The 22,298-nt window shown below is 38.7% G+C and overlaps 1 protein-coding gene across 2 annotated transcripts in view; it reads right to left on the bottom strand.

Moving 5' to 3' along the window:
• RORB (RAR related orphan receptor B) overlaps positions 1-22,298 on the bottom strand; it is a 191,477-nt gene that overhangs the window by 33,637 nt on the left and 135,542 nt on the right. For both annotated transcript variants that reach the window (XM_025359722.1, XM_025359720.1), the window contains exons 3-4: positions 19,555-19,696; positions 11,446-11,847 (exon numbers count right to left, since the gene is read on the bottom strand). In XM_025359722.1, the coding sequence (XP_025215507.1) occupies positions 11,446-11,847; positions 19,555-19,696 (544 nt within the window). The remainder of the gene's footprint in view (positions 1-11,445; positions 11,848-19,554; positions 19,697-22,298) is intronic.

Below are 22,298 nucleotides of genomic sequence, written 5' to 3'. Positions count from 1 at the left end.
ATATCCTATCCCATCCTCAATACTCTTCATTGTGATCTATTAATAAATCAAAGAAGAAAGTCCAATGTTAGGATTTACAGCATGATTGAGATGTGCGTGATAAGGTTTATACAGGCAGGTAAATAGAGTTTTAAAAGGTCAATTATATCAGACGATGTAAAAAGGTGTAAGAATAATATTTTGAAGCAATGTTTAAAGAAATACATGAAAAATAACTTCTCTTACATATTGATCCACATAGTTAAGCAAAGTTTGGAAACAAGTCATCCAAATTACCTAATTCTATGTAGAAAGAAAAAGGCCTACATCTGCTTATTTTGGTGAGAAAGAAGTAAACTGACAAGCAAGGTGACAATGTCTTGTTTATAACTGTGATGTTATAAAATGAGGACCAGCTTGCAGCTACTAAAATAGCAAGTGACCTTCTGTAGCTCTGATTTCAACCACTCAGCGGGTTTTTTCCACCAAAGCGGCTTATTTTAGCTTCACTAGACATTTCAGCAAATGGCGCTCTCCAAAGGCTACGGTGTCTCAGACACGGATTGCACGGGTAGTTTCATTAGAATCCCACATCCTGGGAGTGGGGAAAGTTGAGTATATCTTTAAAAACTGCTGCTTTCAGTGTTATTGCCAACAGCACCCGAGGCCCAACTGCAGCAAGGCGAGAAAGCTGAGACTCAGAGCTATATATAGCGCTAGAGGGTGCTGCTCCTGAACTTCCTAATTCTCTACCCCCACTTCCTCCCTCCATTTTTTTTTCCTCATGAGAAAGAACGGTTTCTTCTTGGTGAACTATACCCTCTATTCATTTTTCTCCACAAGGGACTTTTTTTTTTTTTTTTTAAGTTTTAAGTATTCTTCCTAAAGTACCGTATCTCAGCCTCAATCGAAGTGATTAATGAATTTTTAATTTGTCACTTGCCTTAAGGATCTAGAGTACCACTGAATTCTCTGTTTAGTTTATACTGCTAGTGCGAAAATGGAATTCTTAGGGGATTCACTTTGAATTAGTGGCAGGATATCTCTATGGACTTGCTCAAGGCATGTTTTAAGTGCCTACATTAGGTTTTCATAATATCAAGATTTCTTATAATCTGTACTCTTAGGCGGTAACTAAAACATATAAAAACAGTTGGTTGAAAGGTGAAACATTTAACCAAATGCACACACATTTTTCCTTTGTCAAAACAGACTGTCAGTTTTGTTTTCTGTCGTTATATAGAACAAGTCTAGTGGTTTGTCACTGATGGCAATGTCAGAAAAGACAATGTCATTTAAAGACCTTTCTGATTTTTCTAATCCCTAGAGATCGTTATTTTTAGCATAAATAGAATTCTGCTGTCAGAATAAAACCATCAATATATTTAAGCTTAAAACAGCAATCTATTAGTGATCTCTAGATTCAAAGGAAGAGTAGTAGCTTTAGAATTTCTTTTCCTCAAGTTTTTCTAAGCAGAAATTGGGGGCATCAATAATTTCTAACTTATTTGTTGGCTCAGTTCGTGGTCCAGCCGCTCATTACTTCCTCCTCAATTAATCGGGATAGCTTTCAGTCTCCTTTACATGCAAATTCTATTGCCAACTCACATATCAGAGAATGGCATAACTGATTTTTACTTCAAGCAGACCTGAATATTCTGAAACCAATTTGCTCCTAGAGTTCTTCAGAAAAAAATATGTTGACAAAATGTAAGATTATGCTGTTAACTTTTAAAAACGATAAAAGTATAATAAAATACAGTTCAATAAACTATGAAATGGAAAAAAATTAAAAAATCAGATTGATGCAAGTAATAGTAATAGCTGGGCAAAAACCGAATGAATAGATTAATAAAGTAATTAACATTTCCTCGAATTTTAGGAAGCTGAAGTAAGATAGCATTTTTTTTTTCTTTTGAGTTGGAATCATGCTCTGTCGCCTGGCTGGAGTGCAGTGGTGCCACCTTGGTTCACTGCAACCTCTGTCTACCTGGCTTAAGGGATTCTCCTTTCTCAGTCTTGCAACTAGCTGGGACTACAGGCACGAGCCACCACACCTGGTTAATTTTTGTGTCTTTTAGTATAGAGGAGGTTTCACCATGTTGGCCAGTCTGGTCTCGAACTCCTGGCCTTAGGTGATTTGCCTGCCTCAGACTCCCAAAGTGAGCCACCATGCCTGGCTTCAAGTAAGACAGCATTTTCTAATAGAAGGTAAGAAAGCAGGAAGTAAAGCTGAAAGAATCTACATAGCATTTGTGTTTAAACAGAGTATATCCAAAGAGGGGAAAAAAAGCACAAGCAGCAAAAACAAGTTAACTATCTAAGAGGGTGCTTTCTTTATTTAATAAGAGAAAGCTGTTTTGGATCACAAGCATTTTGCTGTATTGCAAGTGTGTGTCTAATTTTTGGGAAATTAGAGTTTCCTTTCTTGAAATCCGGTGACGAAATTGAGAAAGAATCTATTATAAAAAGATTACATTTAAAAGTGAACTTTTACAGTAAAAGATCTCCTTCACAGAACAATCAGAAAGATGAATTTACTTAAATGTCCGGCAGTTGATGAATTTTAAGGGAGTTTTATAGTAAGACCAAGGAAGCCAACATGGCCCCTTTCAGTCTTTTAGTTTGTGCATTTGGGGAAGTCGCTTAACCTATTTAACTCCATTTTTTGGGGTTTGATCCTCCATCTGCAAGAGGATTTGGCATCGGCGATGTTTTCTAAGCGCTGTGTGAAGCTCGACAACTTGAGTCTGGAGAGGCTACATGAGAATTTTCTTCCAATTATTTTGAGGTGGAGTCCCACTGTGTCACCCAGGCTGAAGTGCGGTGGTGCGATCTTGGCTCACTGCAACCTCCACCTCTCAGGTTCAAGCAATTCTCCTGCCTCAGCCTCCCAAGAAGCTGGGATTACAGGCACATGTCATCACACCTGGATGATTTTTGCATTTTTAGTGGAGACAGGGTTTCTCCATGTTGGCCAGGCCGGTCTCAAACTCCTGACCTCATGTGATCCACCCGCCTCGGCCTCCCAAAGTGCTGGGATTATAGGCATGAGCCGCGGTGCCTGGCTGACATGAGAATTTTCTTTGTTTTGACGCATGAGGGAGAAGCCTTGCAGAGTTACAGAGGGTGAGAGTACAGTTTACAGGCTTAAAAGCACTTGAAGAGTCTTAGATAGGACAAACCAAAACAGCACAATCCAGAGGCCATGAAAATCTTCCTTCAGTCTCCTTAAAAACTACACCTCCACACGCAACCATAGGACAACAAATGGGTCACAGATGATGAAACCTCATTATGAAAATTGCTTAGGGCCATCACTAGGATTGATTTTTCACCATTTGAATTTTGTTGACATATGGATTGATTTAAACAGATGCAATCTCTCCTCCACCTCGCCACCCTTTTGGAGGTTTAGCCAATTCATTTCTGACCTTTCGAAGAACTAATTTAGAGGTAATCTTTGGAGGCCATTTTTATATTTTCAAACATCCTAAATTTTAAAAAGTACATTGGTAATTTAAATAATGCATTTAATTGACTAATGCTTTAAAATAGTGGGTTTTTTATGGTTCCTATTGTGTCAAATTGTTCCAGAACAAACCTCGCTGAAAACCACATAGCAGTTCCCAATAGGCCTCATAAACATGCCTCAAATATAAACAGCAAATTCACTCTCCTCAGTATTAAGATGATGTTGTCAAGAGAAAGCTTACCTAAACAAAAAATAAAATAAAACAAACAAAATTTTTTTTTCCAGTTGGGACAATTTCCAACAGGTTTCCCCACATTTGCAAACATCACAGAAATAAATCCTGTATCGGTTAGCAGAGAGCACCCGTTACATTGGTTGCATACCATGGTAATCACACCAGAGTATACTAATCTCCATCAACGTTGTGATCCATTGGCATTTCTGTGTTCCATAGCCCATGTGGTATTTTAACCCTTACCAGCTCTTCCAAAAATGGGTGCTTGAAAATGTGGCTAATACATTCACCCCCACCAGTGGAAAAGTAATTCAGAGCTCTGAGAGCCAATGTCAAACCCTGCAATGCCTTAAAAGTATGGCTTCTCTGCAGTATAACATCTTGAAATACGATTCAATGTGGAAACTGTCATTAGGGACTGATTCTGAGGTCACTTCATAAATAGAAACATTTCCTACTCCTCCAAGTCACAGGCAGAACCTCTTGAAATCTCCTTTCCTTTTGCTTACTGTAGAAGATTTTATAATTACTATGGCTTTTGAAATTGAATGTATAAAATGGAGTTGGCTTTCCAGTAGCTTCTCAATAACATTTTGTTATTGTTGTTGTTGTTGGTAGATTCTAGAATCTTCTTTCGAGGTTCTGAATTCTAAGACAAAATGTGATCCCAAACTAGTTATCTCCAGGAGAAATACACTGAGGAAGATAAATTTTTCACAATTTCAACTCAAAATAAAAAAGGTGTTTTCGAAGATTAATGTAATCTAGTGAAGTGCTAGCACATTGGGAAAACTGTATTAACAGAGGCACAAGCATGTAGTGACTGATATGCACACATGTACTGTAAGTAGATATGTATGTCCATGAGTACTTGAATTGAGTATATATGTGTGTGTTATTTGTGACGTAAATCATATTTATATTTGTTTGGAAACTAGCTGGTTACAAAGTGCTTTGTATACATTCTACCATTTATTGCAGTTGTGGGGAAGCACTGCACATGTTATTAGGTGATTGTAGACCATCATTGCAGGGTTATGAGAGGATATCTAGAAAGATATGCATTCATATAACCCTAGGGATTAACTGTAGAGTCCGTGGTTCTAGGTATCGTCTACAATAACTCATGGTCATAGACTGGTTAATACTATAGGTGTAACCATGATAGGGGTCCTAGGAATATGACAAACTGGCCCCAAACTGGAAGAATTCTTTTTTGAGATAGAAAGCAGAATTTTGAAATTAAGCAGGCTTTGGGAGATATTCTGGGGTTGGCACAGAACAAGGTGGTGTTAAAATTTCAGAAGAGTCAAGTAAGCCCCTCTCCAATGACCCAGGTGACCCAGGTAGGTGGGTTCCTTAGTAGTCAAGAACATATCTTCTGCCAGGTGTGGTGGCTCACAGCTGTAATATCAGCACTTTTTGGAGGCTGAGGTGGGTGTATCACCTGAGCTCAGGAGTTCGAGACCAGCCTGGTCAACATGGTGAAACCCTGTCTCTACTAAAAATACAAAAATTAGCCAGGCCTGTAATCCTAGCTACTTGAGATGCTGAGGCAGGAGAATTGTTTGAACCTGGGAGGCGGAGGTTGCAGTGAGCTGAGATTGCACCACTGCACTCCAGCCTGGGTGACAGGCAGACTCGGTTTAAAAAAAAAAAAAGAGAACCTATCCTCATTTTATGAACATATGTGCTTTTGGAAGTGATCAGGTTGTAGTGAACTAGGGGGGACAGGTGTGTTTGCCCTAAAGCTGCATCTGTGCAGCAGCTCACTCTTTAACTGGATTGTACATGAACTTGGAGTGGTTTGGGATTGGCTACAAGCCTTTCCTTGAGCTGCTCCTGGTTGTCTTTGACATTCATTTTAATCTGATTTTTTTTTTTTTTCAGGAGGGTGGATGGAGAGAAGAGGCTGGTGTACAGTTCTGACTTGGCAGTGGGTTGTTAACTGCATGTTTGTCATTTCACTCAGTGAAAGCCCCGAGCATCGTCCTGCTCTCCAGGAGGGAGGTGTGCTGGCTACTGCCATAGACAAGTTATTCAGCATCATTCGGAATTGCTTAGTTGCTTCCCAGTCACCTCCTCTCTTCTACCCTATTCTTATCTGTGTCCGTGGCTATAACAAGGGGGGAATATTAGTGCACACGACCAAAGCTCTCTGGAAGGTGAGAGAACCGTAGTCTTTAAAAGTCATTTGGTCCAATTGTCTTATTTTTCAGATCGTGAGACAGAATCTTAGACAGCTGGACTAATTTTGAATACGTTCACGTGGCTAGTATGCAGAGTTAGGACCCCCAGTCTCAATGTACTTTCCCTAAATTGCTTGCAAAGGGTGTGTGGTTGGGGTGGGGGTGAGAGAAGGGTTAGATGACAATGAAAGTTCACAAGATGTCTCCTCTCAAGGCAAGGAAGAAAGAGCTAAACACTGAATTTTCCTGTCCCCATATTGTTCAAATAATTTTTCTTGCTAGTTTGGTCTACTTCTATCTGTTTTAATGATGTATTGGACAGTTACTTCTAAATGGAATGCCTACCTGTATTTGATACAGGTTCTATCACAGGACACAGGAAATATATAGCGAGAGTTAAGTTCTATTCTCTGCACCGTTTCTGCATGGGTAGTTAGATGTGCATAATAGATTTAAACAGTATAAGATATTTATCCTTAAAAGCATATGCCATTAAAGGTGCTGCTTTAAGACCAAAGCATCTTCTTGGGGTTCTTAATAAGCCACAATCGAAACACCACCACTTTTAATAGAATTCTGCAAAATAAAACACTACTAGTAAAATCTTCTGTATTTTTATGTAGCCTTAATAGAATGAAGTAGTACATTACAGGGACTAGATTGCTTTTAGGCCAATACCTCTTTGTAATCTCCTTTAACTATTAATACTCAGTTTCTGTAATAGGTGAATTTTTTAAAAAGAGATTTATATTTATTTATGATGCTTAACATTCCAGGTTCTATAAATAGAACACAAAAGCAATATGAAAATAAGTCTATGGTAAAGACTATACAAGAAGAGATCAATTAATTCACATTTCATTGTCTTTATCTGGAGAGAGAATTACTGAATAGAAGAGCAAACCAAGGCAATGTTTGTAAAAGGCAATGTATACCCTTAGCATTGTAGCTAATTTGATGGATTTTTTAAATATAAAAAAGCGTGTTGTTTGGCTGTTTGAATTGTCTTGTTATCTGGGATCTTGTAGATACATTGTCAATCACTTCCAGCTTAAATGAGCTTTCATTAAGAGTATTAGTCCTGCAGAATTCCCCAGCTCATCTGAGCTCGTTAGTGGTGGAGCAAAGACAAGATGTTCTACTTTCCTTTTCTGCATGTTTACGGAGCATCTTTTAGCTAGCTTCCTCTCCTTGCCACCAACCACTGCAAAATTTCATCCCTAAAGATGTAACACATCCATCACGCCAGCTTGAAGTAAAATTCCAGCTAAACCCAGTTAATACTGCTGTCTAAATATTAATTTTCAGCTTACTTGTTGCCATTCTTTTATTTCATGGCTTATTTTTCCTACAGTTTTAGAAAAACCCAAGAATGTAACTCCTGAAATGTTTCATGGTTTTCTGTTTGCTTACCCACATTGTATTCCCTTCAAAAGTAGGGGAATAAAACATTCCTGATAAGAGATGTGGCTCAGGTTGATCAATACCTGCCATCTCCCTCACCTCCAGAAGAATGTGGTAGCATCCTGCCCAGAACGCATTCTATGGGATGTGGTGAATTGCCATGACTGTTCATTTTCATGGTATCTCCTAGATGGTGAGGGCAGAAACCTTGTTCTGCTCTTCCTGAGGGTACGGCACATTTCAAAAATAGGTATTTGAAGAAATGCCTGGCAGTGTAAGACAGTGACTTAACATTAACCTTAGAATTTAAGTTTTATGGCTTAACTAACTCTGTATCCTAGGAACATCACTCACTGTTTCAGACTCTCAATTTCTTCATCTGTACAATGAAATGGTTTCTTCACTGCTCACCTGAAGGAATTGGCGTGAGTCTCAAAATCACTAAAATGCGTGAAAGGATTTTCTACATTTTTCTCCATATATCAAACATTATCATGAGGGGCCTTAACCTAGGAATTTTGTAGTTTCGTTGGTGAACTTTCAGCAAGACAAGTTTGGTTTTTGGGAGAATATTCCTGACTCTGCTAATATTCAAAAACTGACTTTTTGGGATCTGCATGCAGTTGCTTATACAGTTGTGTTATGGTTCTTACATGTGTGTTTTTATCAAATATTTTAAACTCTTGATATCTATTCTATATGGACTGATCTAAAAACTGGTTTTTAAAATCGATCTGCTTTTAAGATGACCCGATATCAGAAGCATAGTGACCTAGTTGCACACATTTCATTATTCTCTTAGAATCCAGAGGAAGCAGATCAGGACTTCTGGTAGCCAAGGGTGATGTTAAATTTTTTTTTGGTGTGACATAATCTCAAATTCACCCAGTCGGGATGTGGCAAAATCAGATTTTCAGTTTTATATGCATAGGGTTTTTTTCTATGGCAAGTTGCCACCAACCAGATTGGTTTAGATGCCCATTAATCAAATCAAGTCAAAATGTCAGCGTGCGTACTCTGAAGGCTCCGGTTTGCAGCGCCTAGAAGGAGGTCAGGTAGGCAGCAAACACCAAACCTGTTTTGCTGTGAGAATGGCAGTCAGCTTGTGAGGAGCTGCCATTGGTGGGAGGAAATATAGTATAATGGTTAAAAGAATGGGTTTTGATGTTACTTAGATATGGGCTCATATGTGTTCTTTGTTTTTTACAAGTTATATAACTTCTAAGCCTCGATTTTTCCATCAGTAAAATAAATACACAAATACTTACATAACAGGCATAATGGGATTGTTATGAGGATTAAAATAGGACATTGCTCATCACAGTGTAGGTGCTCGATCAAAGGTAATTATATTATCTGCAATAACCAGTGATATTAAGTAATAGTCCAATAAAATATCAGTTATATTATTAATAATAATGGTGCTTACACATGATAGGTATTGTACTAAGAACTCATAAATATTAACTCATTTAATCCACACACACAGATAAAGACTGTTACTGCCCTGGGTTGACAACTGAGACTCAGAGAAGTTAAGTAAATTGTTTAAGGGAAAGGGCACAATTGGGTTTTGAACAAAGGCACTTTCACTCCAGAAGCAGAGTTCTTAGCCACCACACTATACCACAGATGCCTTCCTGCCCAGTGATACTGTCAAGGATTTAATATTTTAGTGAAATGAATGTCAATGTTTTGGACGGTGCAGGAAAGATAGTATATTATACTATTGTGGCTCTTCATAGGTACCTAGATTCAACACTCATAGAATGTGTTTGTGTCCACTAGGTGGCATTGCTGTTTTAACGAAATGTGAACCAAGCCAATATTTAGGCTTAGGGGTCTGCTAAATTTGAGAGCACTGGCAGGACGGTACATTTGGATCCCTAAATGTCTGATGAAAAAATCCTCCAATATTTGAAACATATTTAAAGATATCTGAAGACTAGAGGTTGAAACAATTGAGAAAAATATATGTGAGTTTATTTTGCATGTCAATGTCTGTGCAGACTATCTGGATAAATTTTGAGATTCTCTAGTCTTCTATCAGTTCACAGAATAGACTCAGGGTCAGAGGGGAAAAATGACTTGTTCAGGGTAACCCAGACCTGATGGTTTGGCTGTAGTTCTCTTTCCATAATATTTCCTATGGTTGCTAAATCACAAAAAAGTTGTGATTTCTGAATTCTTAGAAGACTCCCCTTTTGAATGTAGGGCAGAAGATCGCTCCACTGTTGCGAGTTTTTGTTTTATAAGGATTCAAACATGTCTCCCGAATTAATAGTAGACTCAGGAACTTAGATATTAAGTAGTATAAATGCAAAGGAAGGTGCCTTTTCCCTCTTGAAAAGATCGAATGACTGTTTTAAATGACCATCCCTATTAGTTGACAATGCAGTTTATGAATTGAGACCCATGGCAGGTAGCAGGTTAACAGAGGAGTGGAGGGACTCTGGAATCAGACTGTCTGAGGTGAACCCTGGCTCTGTCATTTAGTAACTATAGGACTCTGGGAAATTATGAGACATCTCTAAGCCTTGGTTTCAGCATCTGTATAACAGAAATACTCTTCTGATTTATCTTTTAAGATGTTCATGAAAAGTAAATGTGTGAAGGGCCCATGATATAGTAGAAACAAGGTTAAGGATGACAGTAATAATTGACTATTTTTGTTATTATAGTTGATTTTTTTTTTATGTCTCTCAGCTGTGAAAGTCATTACAGGTGCTTTGTCAACAATGTTACTCACTGTCACCTGCTGAATCGCTAAAAGGGAGAAACAACACTTCAGGTTTATAACTGTGTACCATCGCTTCTTCCTCAACCAGATGGTACAAGTAGCCAAGAATATGGCCATGTATTTCATGATGTGTTCACAGAAGCTTAATTTAAAACACTTGTAGGCTTTAGGCTCCTATTTGCAGGTTAGACAGAGAAGGTGACTGAGCATGCAGCATAATACAGTAATAGCTAAGAGTTATTGAGCACTTCCTGAGTGCCACACATTGCTATGTTTTACATGTATTAACTCATTTAAGCTTTACAATGTCCCTGTGAGCTACAAACTCATGCTTTCCCCCTTGTAAAGATGAAGGAACTGGGATTGAGAAACTTGCTCCAGCTTAAATAATAAGCCAAAGAGCCAGGATTTAACCTCAGGCAGCACAATTCTTAATCGCTCTGCTCCGCCACCTCTTTGGGTAACGTGTCAAAAGCCCTCGAAGGTTCCTGAGCTCTAACCTGCTTTCTCTAGTACACTAAATATTGCAGTGAAGCCTGGGATCACATCGCCACTGTTTGCTTAGCTCTTCTAGGCTACTGTTAACATGCCACCCTGTTACCCAGGAGAGTAATGTGTTAAACCTACTTCGATATTTTTATGGCAGTTAGTTGATGAGATTAACTGGTTAAACATTTAATAGACTCCTGAGTTTGACGGAGTAAAACAAAGTTGCAGCGGGTCAGAAGAGAGCTTGCCTAAGACAGGGCACTCTTGAAGATCGCTCCTTAGGAATCGAAGGAAAGAGGATCAGCTTTCTGATGCAATCATGCCTGTGACTAGCTTATTTGTTACTCTCATGTTCTGTAACATTCCAGACTACACTCTTTTCATTGCTGTAATTCAGAATCCCATATGGAATTCTTGAATTCAGATTTACAAGAGCCTTGGCGGTCTTCTGGTCTATCGCCCTGACTTCACCAAGAAGGAAGCTGAGATACTGTTTGCTTAAAGTTTGTCCCCATTTATCTTAGAGGAAGAGTTGGGCCCCTGTTCGTTTGGTTATTCCCACTTTTTCTATATCCTTCAGCAATTTCACTTTGAATAGCATCAACTTTGAATACATGCCGAAATTTCCCTGTTTATACCAATAACATTTTCCCTTCAGTGAGAACCCAAATTCAACAGATAGCATCTGTTCTTTACAGATAGCATCTTTCTATTTATAATTTCTTCTTTCTTCCTTTGCTTGAAATAAACTTTTATGGGGCGGGGAAAAATGACATTTATTAGAATATATTTTAAAATAAATTTGTTTTCTCAGTTGAAGCTGTGAATCCAAGTAATTCAATTTAAATCTAAGAAAATGACCATATTAAATAGGACCAAGGTAAATTCAAAGCAGAATCTCAAAAAAAGCCACTGGGAGGAGACTTCCACTTACCGATTTCAGTCATGGTTATCCCTGGTGCTAACTGCCCATTGTTGAAAGAGCTATAGGTAAACAAGTTGGGTACGGATGTGAGGTCGTAGATAGGTTCTTGCTTTATCTGTTTGATTCCAGTCATGTCAAGTCCTGACTGATCAGGGGACGGCTGACCGGAATCAACGTTGTAATAACCCTCAGACTTGGGCAGGTCAATGACGTGCCCGTTGGCGTAAGTGCCGCTGGTCTCGTTGTTCAGGTTGCTCAGGCCGTTGCTAATGCTGCTGCTGTACACCCTGGCAAGGGCTTCTGCCTCCCCACTCTGCTGCTGCCGCTGTTCCTGCAGCCGCTGCTGGTGCTTCTGCACCTCAGCATACAGGCTGTCCCTTTGCTTCTTGGACATCCTCCCAAACTTCACAGCTGGGTTGGAGAGAAAAGCAGAAAACAGCACTTGTGGTTATCATTCGTGTTAACCACCTCAGGTACAACGGGTCACGGGATGGTTGTCCCTTCAACATCAGATGCACACACGTCTAGCACCATCACTTAAGAACCCATTCGTTTGCACTCCACATCTGGGGAAGGTTATATTCAGAGGGTTCCTGTCCTGGTTGATGCCCACAGTGAGAAATAAATCTAAGCCAGGAAGAAATATAAAAACGTATGTATGTATTTCTCATTGCCATGAAGATAGAAAGCATGTTTTCCTCTTTTTTCCTTACCTGTGAAAAAAAATCGCAAAAAACCAAAATACCAATTACCAAAAAAACCAAATACCAAATTAGCAATAGTACCCACTATTAAAATGTTAACCAACTAACTTTTATTCATTAGGATTACTAGATCGCTAGATAGGACCCTAGTATTTCACTTTCAAATCTATTTTCTGTTTTCTTTCTTAAATTTCTCTTTACTTTTTACAATAATTTTCTTTAAGAGACAGGGTCTTGCTCTGTTGCCCAGGCTGGAGTGCAATGGCATGATCATAGCTCACTGAAACCTCGGGCTCCTGGGCTCAAGCAATCCTCCTGCCTCAGCCTCCTGAGTAGCTAGGACTACAGGTGCTTGCCACCAGGTCCAGCTATTTTTTTTTTTAATTTGTGTAGAGATGGGGCCTTGCTACATTGCCCGGGCTGGTCTTGAACTCCTGGCCTCAAGCAAGCCTCCTGTTTCGGCCTTCCAAAGTGCTGGGATTACAGATGTGAGCCACTGCACCCGGCCAGGTCGATTTTCTAAATAGTGTGTTGGGTAAGACCAAAGGCATGGGGCTGGGTGATAAACATAATTTTAAGTGACGGCATCATTTGCCTTCAGTTGGCTTTTGGGATCAAATGATAAGAATCTTTGGAAAATAGCAATTTGGGTCATCCGATGCCCAGCAAGTGATCAAAACAGTAACTATCTTTTCTCGTTCTACCACTCCCAAGTTTTATTTTTCCTATCTCTTCTGGCAATATTCTCAGGCAGTCTGAGGAAAAAGAAGGAAGAAGTGCTGCAAGTAGTCACAGAGTAATATCAAGGTGCTTTCATTTCAATGTGTTGTTTCTTCAGATACTTAACCTCCTGAACTGTTGTGAATATTGACATTTCTCCTCACAGGTTGTCAACTGCCTTTTTAGGATGTGAACATCTTGAGTCACAGGCCTACTTTCTTTGAATTATCAAGCATTGTTCAGCTCATGTTAATAGTGGGGGCTATGGCGAACTTGGAGGCTCCTGTCTGAGTTTCTGTTTTCTGTTCTTTTGTGATGGTATGCCCACTACCTCTTGGTGCTAGGAGCTCAGAGAATGGAGAAAGAAGGAAATGGAGTTTAGAAAAAGGTTCAGTTCCTGGATTCAATCACAAGGGTTGATGCTCTTCTGAGAATATCTAAACGGTGAAGTGCTTAAGAACTCTCTAGCACAAAGGGAACACAGAAGAGATTCCCACAGTCTGAAAGAGCTGCCATTCACCCTTCTCCTCCAATATTCTTCCAAAATTCATTTTCTTTTTCCATTGGGTACAGAGCTACCATATTTATCTGAGCATAGGCTGATCAGAGTGGAGATTGTACTTCCCCATCCCCCTCACTGGCAGGTGTGTAGGTGATTAAGTTCTGATTCACGGGAAGTAAATGGAAGTGTCGCATTCACTTGTGGGTATTGGGGCATGTTTTCCTCCTTCTTGCCTGCTGGATTGTGGATGTGAGGGCTGGGCTTGAAGAAGCCAAACTCTTTCTGTATCTTCTTAATCCTTCTTAAAAACCTACATTCTGGGGCCAGGCGTGGTGGCTCATACTTGTAACCCCAGCACTTTGGGAGGCCAAGGCGGGCAGATCATGTGGTCAGGAGATCGAGCTCATCCTGGCTAACATGGTGAAACCCCGTCTCTACTAAAAATACACACACACACACACACGCACACACACGCACAATTAGCCGGGCATGGTGGCATGTGCTTGTGGGCATGGTGGTATGTGCTTGTAGTCCCAGCTACTTGGGAGGCTGAGGCAGAAGAATCCCTTGAACCCGGCAGGCGGAAGTTGCAGTGAGCCAAGACTGAGCCACTGCACTCCAGCCTGGGCGACAGAGGGAGACTCCATCTCAAAAAACAAAACAAAACAAAACAAAACACAACAAACAAACAAACAAAAAACCGTACATTCTGGCTTTCTGATGCTGCCTAAGTAGGAAAACAAAGTGATAATTATCTAGTAATTTTTTCTGTGTGAAGACAAACAATCTGACTCATTCAGACTAAACTCCCCTTTCCATCTTAGTGGTTGGTTTTATATGGTCTTGAATTATTTAGATCATTGTATTTAACTTTGTTTGTAGAGACACTACCTTTATTAGATTCTCATTCTCAGAGACAAATTTATTTGCTTACTAATTGAGGTGACATTTCCAGTTTGTCTATGTACCGAATTCTACAGTAACTTGTAAGGCAAGCTTCCTCTGTATCTTTATATTACATCTTTCTAAGCAATTTATTACATATTATTCTCTAGGGGAAAAACACCTTTTGTATAGGAAAAAATAAACAACTATAAATATTGATTAAGAAAGAACTTCCCCTTTTCCCCCAGGAAAGGAGGGCTCTGTATTTGCTGCCCCTCTGCCCTTTGCATTTGGGTAGGTTCAGAATAGCTCTTTGTTGTAGAGTTGTGGAAGTGAATACAAGGTTTGTATCCACTGCTATAGATCAGGATTTTTTGTTTTAGCTAGGGTAGATCTACCTTCTGATTTATTTTAGTATAGTAATTTTGCATTTTATTGGTTTGAAATTTATAGGAATTAAAGACTGAGAATAAGAAACTCTTCTAACATACCTACAGAAATGTGTGTTTTATTTTTTTTTTTTTAAAACCCTTTTTCCATTTAATCCTTGCTTTAGATTTCTGTTTACTCTATATTTAGGTGAAATATACTTTGTGGAGGACTGATTGCATTAATGACCCTGATTCCTCTTATCTATTTCTTTCCACGCCCTTCCACATGTCAATTTGCAGTGCTCTTTCATTCTTTGCAAGCATCCTGCCCAGGGTCATGTGACCTACTGTGGACCAATGGAATATTGACAAATGTGACACAGCAGAGACTTGAAAAAGGCTTGTGTGATTGTGGACCTCACCATGACAAGGACATGCCTGAGCTATCTTGTTGGAGGGTAAACTTACTGGGGGATATGTGAAGCAGAGCCAAACCTCCTTGGTCATATCAGGCAATGCCATCTACAATCAGCAGAGCCATAGAACTGACCTGCCGCTGATGTACGCAGAAATCTGCTGTTAACTACAGACATCATAATCACAAGCTAACAATGTCAAAAGAGTATGTTGTGAAGACCTCTGCCATGGTTAACATCTAAAAACTCAACAAAGAAAAGCTCTGCATTTTTTACAAAATGGACTTATCAGGTCACTGAGCAACTGAAATACTTTCAAAGAAGCAACTTAAAACTACTACATTTTAGAGTTATTTCAGGTGTAATCCTAAATCAAAGACTTCACTGACAATGACTAGAATGCTATTCTATGATTAATTTTTCATTTATTTCAGAAACATTGATGAGTCAGTGTTTCAGTTTTATGCCCCTTCTTGCAATAACAGTGGTGACAAATTTGGGAAAAAATTACAGTACATGGCCAAAATAAACCCACTGACTTTCTTAACATAATTCATTTTCACTATTTGTAAATACATTTGTTGAATGCATAGAACTATTTTAACAAAGGCCATGTTAATATTTCAAATATTAGCATTCTTCTTATCACTACATATTAATCAGACTGGCATATATTTTAACTCTTTGCCCCTCTCAAACTTGAATTATTCTGTTAATGACATTCACTTGACTGTAAAGACAGCCTCTTGTTAAACTGCTACCTCTTAAAGAAACCAGCACAATTCTGTATACATTGCAAGTGCTTTATAAATATTCAACGATGATGGTATTTGCTCATGATATGCTCTTAACCCTCCTTTTGATCCCATAATAGCAAAGAACAATTTTATGTGAAAATATTGGAAATCATTTTATATTTATTTGAATTGTGGTATTCTAAATGGAATGGAAGTTTTTGATATTTGAAAAATAAAGTCATAGCTCCTTCAAAGATTTCTATTTACATAACACATGAACATGTGTTTTCGGTTTCAAGAGAGCCCAACTGACTGTCATCTATGACTTTCTATAAATTTCTAAAATTATTTTATCTACTACCTTTGGTTGTAAAGTTCTCTATATTTACGTTTTGCTGCTTACCATTGAAACTGGTCTTAATTTAACTCTTGTCAGCTTCAGAGATGTGCCTCTTCTGCCACCCTTTTTTTAGTGCTGTAGGCTTTGTATTAGAAGTCTGATTCAATCTAGCTAAACCTATTCATTATTTTAAAATCCCTCTCTTCTCCTTCCTCTTTTTCTCCAACAGAACTCCCTGTGATGTTGAAATGTTCTCTGTGCTTTCCAATATGGTAGCTGCAAGCTGCATGCTCCTAATGAACACTTGAAATATAGCTAGTGTGACTGAAGAACTGAATTTTAAATTTTATTTAATTTAAATTCATTTACATTTAAATTATTTATATAGTGACATGTGGATTGGGCAATGCAGTTCTGGATAGAAGCAGCTTAATCTGTGACACCTGTCCTTTTAGGGCAATTTCTGTCTTTTTGTAGAGACATGCCACTCGGGAGGACATATTCTAGTGAGTATCAATTTGTAGTAGCACAACTGGAAACAGTTATCCTGAAGATTCCTTTGTAAAGGGTGTAGGAAAAAGAAAAAAAATAAAATGACAGAGAAGATTCAGTGGGCTTATGCATGCTACCAGTTCACACACAGACACACACACCCATGCACACATGCCTTCACCTTTTTATACGCATAAAGACACATGTATGTGTATTCCAAGTGGATTTGATGTTTGATTCTTCGCTTAAGCTAAATTTGAACAAATTCATTATTGATAAATTTGATGACTACTGATATATTTTCGATAGCTAATACACCAATATAGCAGTGAAATTTCAGGAGAGAATGAAAATCCAGTGTTTTCAACAGTTATTTTAAGCTGTCTCCTAGGGGCCACAGTAAACAGCCAGGTATGGTGAAATAAACATTCTTGGAGCCTAATCGACAGAGAGCAAATGCATATACCAAAATGAAGATGCCACTTTATCTCTGAGGGAAGCAGGGGGCTGTAGAAAGCGGTTAGGTATGAGGGCATCTCACTTTGGCTATTGGTACAATTTCTAAAGTACTTTAAAAATACTTGCTGAATCAGAAGAAGGTAGGGATTCTTCTGATTCAGAAATAACCCTGCCTTTCATTCTTGACCCCTTACTAGACATAGGTAATCAACCATAATTTCAGGGCTTTTGAATCGTTCAGTACTACATACTAGGCAATACTTATCAATAGGAGAGAAAACCTATTCGGCTTCCCTGGTATTAGCATAATTTACTTGGCATGAGGCACCCGTTCTAATTAAGGTTCAGACCAAACTTTCTCTGTGTGATATAGTGAAGAGGCAGCTTTTTCTCTTATAGAGAATCATTTGTTTTCTCTTCTGCTTGAGCCCCTTCTTCTCCAGATTCCCCACCCCACCCATCTGCTTGAGCCCCTTCTTCTCCAGATTCCCCACCCCACCCACACCCCTGACCATTTCTCCTCATGATAAATTTCACGTAAGATGTGCTTAGGAGGCATTTTTGAAGATGTCCCAGACAGCCTCAGGATTGTCTCTGGACCTAAAGTTGAAATGAATCATTCTTAATCCTCAGTGTCCTTAGACACTATATTGCTTTTATTTGCATAGAGGTTTATGTGCTGCAATGAATTCCTTCCTCATTGAGCATAAATTGTGGCTCTGTCAAATGACCCTCCCATCCTCCTGACACATTTCTTTTATGTTATGGGATTCAGACCGTCTAGATTTTGTGGGCTGATGTCACTAAATCTGCTGAATCTGCCTTGGGTCATATATTCATCTCTTGCCCATAATTCTGTTCACCAGCACAGACACAGACTTGCCCTTCCAGAAAGATACTTCCTTTTAGTGTAGGAAGAAGTAACAAAAACAAATACCCTATGGCTTATCTCTGCACAATTATTAATGGGGCTTTTAGGACACTGTGAATTAATGTGTTACCTACTGCCATATGGTAGAAATGAAGTACAAAATCATCAACTCAGATTCCCATATAATTATACCAAATAAGTATCCGAAACTACTCAATCCTCTCTCTTAATTTATTTGCCTTGATTATAGAGAAGTATCCATTGCTATAAATTTATCTTAGGAGTAAATACATGTGGTTAGTGAGTCAAGTAAAACAAATAAAACAAAAAAGTCAGTTAATAGAAAAATTTTGGAAACCTCATCTCTGTAGCTTTAGAAGCTACCTATAAACTGAAGGGTTTCAGGTCAGATTCTTTTTTTTTTTTTTTTTTGGTCAAATTTATTTTATAGGTGTACTTTTGTGCAGGACAAATTTAGATGGATTGGGAATTAGAGAAAAGGTAAAGAATCTAATCACTCATGAAATCCCTTTATACTAAATGCATGCCAATTATTCACATCTTTTTAAAATTTGGAAGTTTCTTGTTTTGTGTGCGTTTATACAGCCTTGAATTTCACCAGAGGGAGTGCGACCAGATGCGCAGAATCCACGGTGATTGACATAAAAACAGAAGGTGTCGGGGCATTGTCTATGTCTTAGTCTCTAGGTAGAAGGGATTTCCATTGTTCATTCAATAAACATTTAGGTGTGTGCTTTTAAGCAGAGCCTGATGTTTTAGTGGGAACAAGACAGAAATGGCCCCAGGACTCAGGACCACTCACTGTATGACACAGGGGTGATGTGTCCAATGTCAACAGGGAAAGAATTACTTTGGATGAATGACTGAAAATGGAAACAAAGCTAGGTGAAATTCTTCGTTCATCTTGTTTGAGTTCATTTGTCCTCTTTCATTACTCTAAGATGTTCCCTCAGGAAACCAAGCAATTCAGTGTGGGTAGGTGTGAAGTTGGAGTGCAGATGGTATCATATTCTGAGGAGGACATCACCTACACAGCCCTTCCAAGACTTGGACTTCGCTCTAGTCTTTGGAAACTTCATTATGGGCTCAGATAGTCCAGTTCCTCCTCTGGGTAGCTATGACCAGCCAGCAGGACTTCCAGGCTTCCCATAGAAGCATATGCCATTCCTTAGTGTCTCCACACAGTAAGCAAGCCCAGTCAGACCTACCCAGTGAACATTCTCGGATGTGGTCCTGGTTTGCTTAGGACTTTTGGGCATTATCTCTGAAAGTCTCATGTCCCAGGAAATCCCTCATTTGCAGTCAAACCTAGACAGATGGTCACCTTCAACCTAGGCCTATGTGGCTTCCGCTAAACCTAGTTAGCACAAGTTGCTCCATGAGCTACAGTAAAGTCTTTGCTTTCTTCTTATTTCGTAGGCAATGCTCTCTTTTTGTATATTCTTACTTTTCCTTTTAATGCACTACCAGCGCGATGATTTTCTTTTCTTCTTATCCCCAATTCCCTCGTCTAGAATTCTTCCAGCAGCTTAAATAGACTCCAGCAAAGCATCCATTTGAAAGGGCTTAAGTAAGAAACAGGAATGTAATAATGCCTTACCATCTCTTGACATTCCCAGGGCAAGACACTTCTGCAGTCGGCAGTGTTGGCAACGGTTTCTGTTGGTTCTGTCAATTAAACAGTTTCTCTGCCTTGGGCAGGAATAAGAGGCATTGTTCTGCTGGCTCCTCCTAAAGAATCCCTTGAGGGAAAAAGAGAAGGGGAGAGAAACAGATTTATAAGAAGGGAAACAGAGAACATTAACATATACATTTGCTACATTTTCTGCAGTGAACATAACTGAGTTTAATTTTTAAAGCTCTTTGGATACCTCTTCTCGTATGGCTTGCAGATATTTCTGCTGGGGAAAATAGATGCTATCTGCAGAGATATGAGGGTATCATTCATTTACCCATTCACTCATTCATTCATTCCTTGAATAAATGTTTGCTAAAGACATTTGCAGCTGTGCTATTCTATGCAGAAATAAATAGAAGTTTCTGTCCCGCAAAGAGCAGCGGGAAAGGAGTAGCAAAGGAGAGTTCTAAACCAAACATGACAGAACTTGGTGGGGACAATCACATAGGCTTGTATCAAGTGCTGTGGTGGTGAGGAACTTGAGGTATTGGTAAGAAAAAGCAACACTGAGGAGTATGTGCTACTGTTTTCTTAGTTTCTAAGATGTGTTTTCCCCCACCACAAACTTTTTGAATTTGGCTAGAATGCAGCTGAAAAGTGTTTTATTTTTCTACCTTTTTGAGGTGTCTTGCTATGTTGTTCACACTAGAGTGCAGTGACTATTTGCAGGCAGGATCATAGTGTACTGCGGCCTCAAACTCCTAGACTCAAGTGATCCTCCTGCCTCAACCTATAGCTGGGACTACAGGTGTGTGTGTGCACTGTGGCTGGGTCTGGAAAGTTGTTTTTAATAATCAACCATACTTTTGAAAAAAGAAAATATTATATATAAGCTGTTCAACAACAAAAAGTATTAAGTAAAAACTGAATGAATGGTCTCTACTTGGCCTCAGGTTACTCGGTGTAAGATGTCTTCATGCAAGTACATTTGGGTTCATCAGGTACAAAATGAACTGCCAGTGACCACACACTGCTTCTCTAAATAAATCCACAGCTGAGTTGATTTTTTAAAAAATTTTTCCTTAGTTGTCTTATAGAAAACTCTATTGGGGAAAATAAGCATTTTCTCCAGAGATAGATTAAGTTATCATTCATCCATTCATTGACTCATGTAATCGATTTCCTTAATCACTCTTTGCTCTTGAATTGTCTAGAGAAAAAAGGAAAAGTGCAATGTATCATGAGCAAAATGATGGTCTACATTAAGCTTTCTAAGACAAATTTTGGGAAAAGATATCCCACAGCATCATCTTTTGGAAGGAGGAAGTCTAGAAAAGTTCAGGAATGGTAGATTCAATGCCTTTCTTGCAGAGAAGCCTAGAATAGATCCTCTGACTTCCCTCAAACAACTTCTTTGTTTCCTCAACTATCTACAGGAAGAAGCAGAGCCAGGGCTAGGTGAGCCTAGTGAGGCAAACACTTTGCCCACAACATTTAAAGGTCACCTAAAATTTTTGTAATTAGAAAATACAATATTTTAACATAATGTGTTAAAAAATCAACATTAATGCAAAAATACCCAATAACTTAAAGAAAGGATCTGTGTTACTGATTTTCCTTTTGTCTTGAGCTCCAATATGGCTCAGCATGGCACTGGTGAAGAGAGCTTAGTCAGTCTGTGAGGAATCTCAAACATGGAGGTGTGGTCGAGGATCTCCTCAGAGAGAGTCCCAACTGGCTTCGCCATTCAACAACAAGGACTAGTTTCATCCCCATACATCCACGTGCGTTCCTTATTTAATAAACCAGTGATGGCAGAATGAGACACCTGACTGTCCAGTTTGACTGAATTCATGGAGCATCTTAGAATAGAGATCAAACGTAAGCCCCCAGGGATTGAAATGATGTACTTTATATACTGTGAAAACTGTCAGAAAGCATAACCTCAGCCCATCAGTCTTGATTAAAGATGAGTTGAAATTTACATTTTAAGACAGAATTGTGTGGTTTTTATCTTTGGATACTCTAGTGCTACTTAGCAAAAGAGTTGACAGGACAGAAAAGACTTTTCTGAAGTCACAGCTACAGCCCTAATTTAAGACCAATTTGACATTAATTACGACACGTTTCTTGCTTATCTGTTGCTCATTATTGCAAATGAGGTTTTTGGCATGAAAGAGAGATTGTGTTCCAAATTTTATTGAATGAATAGAAATTTGAATAAGTGCACAAGCTGAATTGATGTTATTCAGAATGGGTTGTTTATGTTGACTTGAAAACAGCATTATGAAAACTCAGAGGTTGATACTGAATGTGCTGACATTGACATCAAATTCTGAAGACAATTTTGAAGTTTTCTATTTGCAGAAAATTGTAGCATATATACAAATGTGAGTTTTTCCATGAATTAAAAAAATAGTGTGGTGTATAGTGCCATTTTAACTGAAACCTCAGAGTATGTTTCATAATAACAACATAATTTCTTTAATTGTGGATTCTTCCTTTACATAGAAAAGATGACACTTGTTCTTGGCTGTTGGCCTGTTGGGTTATATTTGCACATTAGTTATATCTTTTGGAAATTACTGTTTAAAATATTTTGCTTTTTAACCTGTACATATCCCCATCTTTTGAAATCACACATTTTTCAAATAGAGCTTACACAATCAAATGCCAAACATCTCCATTTTGACATTGATCTAAAAATCAGTTTTAGTAGCTATTAT

The sequence above is a fragment of the Theropithecus gelada genome, chromosome 15 (assembly GCF_003255815.1).
Source record: "Theropithecus gelada isolate Dixy chromosome 15, Tgel_1.0, whole genome shotgun sequence".
NCBI lineage: Eukaryota > Metazoa > Chordata > Mammalia > Primates > Cercopithecidae > Theropithecus > Theropithecus gelada.
The sequence above is the reverse complement of the archived record's forward strand: the minus strand, read 5'-3'. Positions and strand labels throughout refer to the sequence as shown.